The sequence below is a fragment of the Priapulus caudatus genome, unplaced genomic scaffold (assembly GCF_000485595.1).
Source record: "Priapulus caudatus unplaced genomic scaffold, Priapulus_caudatus-5.0.1 Scaffold130, whole genome shotgun sequence".
Lineage (NCBI taxonomy): Eukaryota > Metazoa > Priapulida > Priapulimorpha > Priapulimorphida > Priapulidae > Priapulus > Priapulus caudatus.
Window position 1 is genome coordinate 342,840 of NW_014577191.1, and position 6,201 is coordinate 349,040.

The 6,201-nt window shown below is 44.5% G+C and overlaps 1 protein-coding gene across 1 annotated transcript in view; it reads right to left on the bottom strand.

Moving 5' to 3' along the window:
* The window catches only part of LOC106805855 (4-hydroxybutyrate coenzyme A transferase-like), a 14,380-nt gene that overhangs the window by 3,698 nt on the left and 4,481 nt on the right, over window positions 1-6,201 (bottom strand). The window contains exons 2-5 of the mRNA XM_014807627.1: window positions 2,906-3,058; window positions 2,274-2,513; window positions 1,049-1,237; window positions 200-415 (exon numbers count right to left, since the gene is read on the bottom strand). Coding sequence (XP_014663113.1) covers window positions 200-415; window positions 1,049-1,237; window positions 2,274-2,513; window positions 2,906-3,058 — 798 coding nt within the window. The remainder of the gene's footprint in view (window positions 1-199; window positions 416-1,048; window positions 1,238-2,273; window positions 2,514-2,905; window positions 3,059-6,201) is intronic.

Here is a 6,201-nt window from a genome sequence, read left to right on the forward strand (position 1 = left end):
GACGTGTTCTAATTTCTAGCTGTGTTTATTTTAGTTTTGGGCAATTCCAACATGTGCATGCACACAAACACACGCACACACGCACACATGCACACACGCACACACGCACCTACGCATCCACCCACGCATGCACGCACGCCCACATTCAGCGCTCATGCGCTGAGGCGCTCATAACATAACGCCTGGCATCTGCACTCACCGACGAACGGGTTGTTGTGCAGGAACTTGTAGAGCTTGGGGCTGCCGATGACGAAGCTGCTCACCATCTTGCCCGTGTAGATGGTCTTGTGTGCGTTCGTCACGCAGCCGTTTACCACCAGCTCCATCACCTTGTCGCTGAACATCTCCGTGTGCACGCCGAGGTCACGGTGGTGCGTCAGCTGCGCTAGCACGGCGTCCGGGATCGAACCAATACCTGCAGAGGTCAATGAACAAGGTTAAGGTCGATGAATGAGATGAATTCAGGTCAAAAGTCATGGTGGTGTGTCAGCTGCGTTAGCATGGCATCTGGAATCGAACTGATAGCTGTAGAGGTTTTAACAGATCAGTTTAAGGTCACTGGACAAGGTGAAAAGGTCAACAGAATAAGATAAGCATGGCGTTGGGGATTGAACCAATGCCTGCAGAGGTCAACGAACAACGTTAAGGTTAGCAGCTGAGCTAGTCAATTTAAAGGTCGCAGTCGTGTGTCAGCTGTGCCAGCACTGTGACCGGGATTGAACTGATGCCTGCAGAGGTCAACAAATGATTAAAGTTAAGGTCAAGGGTAAAGTTAAGTTCAACTAAAAAGGTTGAGACCAATGCCATGGTGATGTATCAGTTTAGCGAGGACAGCTGGACAAGTCAGGTGAGATAAAAGGATCAGGTAATGTCAAACAGATAAGGTACAGTCAGTGGATCAGGAAGGGTCAATGGGTCAGGTGAGGTCAGTGTATCAGGAAGGGTCAACGGATTAAGTAAAGACAGTGGATTAGGCAACGCCGACCGATTAGGTAAAGTTAACCGATCAGGTACGAGAAAAAAACAACGTCAAATGCGAATGCGTTACCCATTTGAAGCGTGGCTCCATCCGGAACCAGGTTGCCGGCTATGTGCATGCCGATGCGCTTCTCCTCCTCGGACAGCGTGGGAGCTTCGTGAGCCTGAAGCTCGTTGTCACCCTCCACCATCATGTCGAAGTGCGAGATGTGTATCGCCGTGTCGCCGAACGTACGCGGCATGTTCGGATTGATCAATCCTGCGATGGCAAGCACGTCGTAACTCCGTCGGTGTCGTCACGAATGTCGCACGCCCGCACGCGATTAGGACTCGTTATTACGTCAAGAGCGTATTAAGTATGATTACTTAATATCATACTTAATGCATGATCATACTTAATATGCTCTTGATTACATCGGTCCACGACTCAAAGTGGCAGTGGTGCGTATTATTTTGTTTTCTTTTATTGTGTCTTTATATCATTCATATTTTTGTTAGTACATGTCAAAGTTATAGGTTTAAAAAAAATATTTACTTAGCACCATAAATTAGATAATGTACAGGTAACGTTATAATTAATATAATCAGGGGTTAATAATGACAAATTTGTCATTATTAACCCCTGATATAATGAAGGAGAGGGGGTAGCAAAGAACCATAAGGTTATCGAGTCACCTACACTCATATATTATATATACATTAGCTAACGTAGTTGGGAAGAAGTTGCTACTATGCTAGATACGCTAGAATGTTAGGCATATATGAAACATTGATAATGACGCAATGTGATGCATTTATCGTGAACCTTACACACACATACCCATGACGACTATTTTCACCTTACGTATTTTTTGTGAGCATTAAACAACTTTACACAGCAAGCTCCAGTTTGAGTGACACACAAGTAAAGTGTACTCGTGTGTGTGTGTGTGTGCGTGCGTGCGTGCATGCATGCGTGTGCACGTGTGTGCTTGCGTGTGCGTGCCTGCGCGCATGCATGCGTGTGCACGTGTGTGCTTGCGTGTGCGTGCCTGCGCGCATGCCTGCGTGTGGATGCATGCATGCGTGCACGTGTGTGCTTGCATGCGTGTACTTGCGTGCATGCGTGTGCACGTGTGTGCTTGCGTGTGCGTGGCTGCGCGCATGCCTGCGTGTGGATGCATGCATGCGTGCACGTGTGTGCTTGCATGCGTGTACTTGCGTGCGTGCGTGCGTGCGTGCCTGCGTGTTGATGCATGCATGTGCGTGTGCACGTGCGTGCGTGCGTGCGCACGTTCCGTACACCTCACGCGTACCTATGATGACCTTGGCGTTCTGTACGGCGGCGCGGGTGCAGTCGACACTCGGACCGAGTGTGCAGAAGCCGTGCTTGTCCGGCGGCGACACCGAGATCAGCGCGACGTCGAGCTGCACCAGGTTGCGCCGGAATAGCAGCGGGATCTCGCTGAGGAAGATCGGAATGAAGTCAGCGCGACCCTCGTTGACGGCGCTCCGCACGTTCGGACCGATGAAGAGCGAGTTCGATCGGAACACACCTAGAGAAACAACGTACACTCTCGATGTATCACGATGCGGAAGGTCGACCCGGCATGTGTCGGACACATAGCATTCGATGCGAATGACAAACGCGATTATGCAGAAGTCTCACTCATTGTCCATATTCTACAGAGCTCCTATAGCTCCTCCCTCAAACCCATTGCTTGAGACAGATACCTCTCATGCTCAACTACCCACCTTCCTGGTACTGGTCTATCGATTGGTACTGGTGCAGGCATTACTAAACACTATACATATATATACAATCATTATATATATATTATATATGTAAAGGGTACCAGTACATGTGTGTGTGTTGTTAACGTTTACACACACATATCTTGATTATATTAATACATATATTACATACTGTATATGCATGTGTACATACCTTCGTATTCGGGCCTACTGTAAATGGCTTCCCCTTCCGTGTGTATGTGCATCACTTCAACGTGTTTCACTCCCGATTTGAGCCCATGTTTTGCCATCGCCTCCAGCAGCGGGATCGGCGTGGCCGCCGCGCCGTGCACAAACACCTTGTCATCTGCCGAGAGAGGAACACACGTGATCATAATTAATATTATGAATGTACTATTACTATTATTATTATTAAATTATTATAATTCGTAGTTATGCACAAAGCCACTGAGCAAACCTTGATACAAACAGCATTGCCTCCCAAAACTCCTTTCTGATATTTTAAACTGTTTTTGAAAGACATCTAGAACGAACATGCCAGATTACAATTGAGTGATGAGATAACACATCTGGTCCCAGTGAATTTCCGAAAGACAGCCACGTCGTCTGGTCATGGTGAAATAGTAAAAAGATAAATAAAGTATCAATAAACATGTATAAAAAATAAAACAAGGAACAAAATATACAGCTTACTACAGAACGAATAGAGAAACAAAGAAAATAATTGGTCACATCACCCAAATCTTCTATATTATAGAATGAACTCGCAGTAGGAAAAAGCAATTGCTTTAGCAACATACTTTCAGAAACGAGTCGCGTTAGTGCATATTGACAAACTGTTAGCGGATACCAGAGCAGTTATTCTCTGCCGGGAAACCGCCAAGTCAGTATTTATAAATAGAGTAGCTCAATCTTAGTAAGAGTGCAGCCAGTTGCCACTAGCTTCATTCGGATCCAGACCATGTGTACACACGCACAACAGTCTCCTACTCCTAGCCAGTGGAGATGATCAACTCAATCTGCGCTGTTGCCAAGCAAGTACTATTTGCGACTATATCCGACGCGTGTTCTAGGGCTCTATGTAGGTGGGCAGAGGATCGAATGAGCTGCTGCTGCTGCTGCGATAGCCAATTAAGCAACCGATGACAGGACGAACACACGTATATGATGAACAGATTTCATACAAATAATTAGTCAAAAGAAGGAGCCGACTGTATTTATGCCACAACAACTAAAACTTTTGTTGTTTTTTGTAACAAAAATTGTTTTGTTTTGTATCAAAAATTGTAACAAAAAAAGTTTGTTTGTGTAACAAAAATTACTGCGATTTATTACAGCGTAATTCGGCTACGCAGAAATTGTGACTACCAAGACACTGGACATATCACGGCGTAATCGTAAAAGGGTTTAAAGTTCCCACGGTGGGTGGCATTGTAGAACAGGAATAGGATGAAGGTCCGATACGGAAAACTCGTTTTCTTGCAAAAACCGGTTTTTTATGTTACATTAATATGTATATATATATGCCCGATGAGGCCGTGGTTTATGTAAAAAAAAAAACACTGTCAAACTGGTGTTAGCATTTTCTTGTGATATCCATCTTATCATATATTAGGATATTATCCGAGCAAGGGTTGGGGAATGCATTATACTTATAGACTTCAGCTTAGCAATTGTGAGTCCTGAAAAGAAACGTGGTTCATTGATGTACGTACACACACGCATGCGCGCACATACACACACATGCACACACGCACACTCGCACTCACGCACACACGCACAGGCACACGCACACGCATACTCATACAAACAATGGACGTGTGGGTAATCAAAGGGAAAAACATATTTGATATTATGACACCATACTTACAGCACCATACTGGAGGCTATACCACATACAGACAAGCTTAGAGGACAGAGGAGACGAGTCTATTTATATACATTCACCGTGAACTAGGAGTATCGCGCGCACATGCACACACCAAAACATCCACGTGCCCTCGCACACACCAACACACACACACACACACACACACACACACACACACACGCACGCACGCACGCACGCACGCACGCACGCACAACACAGTCACACAACACCACACATGCACGCACACATGCGCACACACTCCTACACTTTACCTAAATATATATACTAAACTTGGATGACGACTATATGAACTACATGCAACCTCTGCAATAAAGTCAATGACACCATATCTTGTGTGCATAAATATAATCAGGAATCATTTTATATACTAGTGGCACAAATACAATATTACAATATTTGTCTTTAATCGTATGCAGTCGGGCCACATGTGTCACATGTGATCGGCTACCATGATATTCATTTAAGGTCAGGTAGATTGGTGATACCAAGAAAATACCATCTAACCAGAATGTCTCATACATACTCTGCATAAATACCTATTCAGTCGCCACTACTTTATATAAATAGCAGTCATCCACTATTTGAAGTTTTACTCAGGCCCGAAGCTGATCAGGCTCTACACTTGTGATAGCCTGTCTATAATGTAGTTCAGTGAACGCATTATGGCACGTGAAAGATTTTAATTGTCTTCCATTTTTCTTTCACATCCTTCACTGCATAATAACCTCCCTGTATCAACATCTGAACATTGAAATGTTGGTGCAGATTTTTATGTACATCCATGCTGTAAGTACAGATATATAGATGCAAACATACTATGATGAAAATTAGTATAGCTCAAAAATGAACTTTGGTCTCACATGTAAACATTATTCACTTGGATCGGGTAGAGGCGAGCAAGCTACTTATAATCTATACAGCAACCCAACCCTAACACAGTTATTGTATTTATGTGCATGAATCAACTTCACTTCTCTAAAAATTCAAAACAAACTAATTGGTAAAAATCTAAATAAATGCGGATTCACAAATTGGCTCTGATGCTATTTTTGTTTTTTAGTCGTCTTAGTGCTTTTGAATGAAATACAGCATGCACATTTTAGCTTGAGGTTCACGTTTCAATTGAAAAAACGCCCCTTCCACATGTTACAGCTGCAGAGACGTGCCCAACCTGCTATCACAGTGGCTGAATCACAGTTGCATTTCTGCATGACCGCACAATACGCAGAGGAATCAGTTCGATGTTACGAATAGCGACATAATGCGCATACTGTCTCGTACAACATCGTCATCCATTTCTTCATGCAATCATGGTGCCATCTCTCTGATGTTCACATATGAAGTGTTACATAGGACAGGCGTCATGGGGCGCTGTACAAATTCTAGTGAAAACGCGTAAGACCACACGCAAATGGAACCACCGCCAAATCAAAAGCGCATTGCTCTCGCCCCCCATCTGTACGACCCCCCATCTAAGTTGCGAGTTCCTCCCACGTCCCAAATGTCTGCCTTCTGTGTCCCCCCCTAAAATTCCGGACTGTTTGCTGGCAGCTATGGATCCGTGCGCCGGACTATGGATTCGCGCGCACGGATCCATA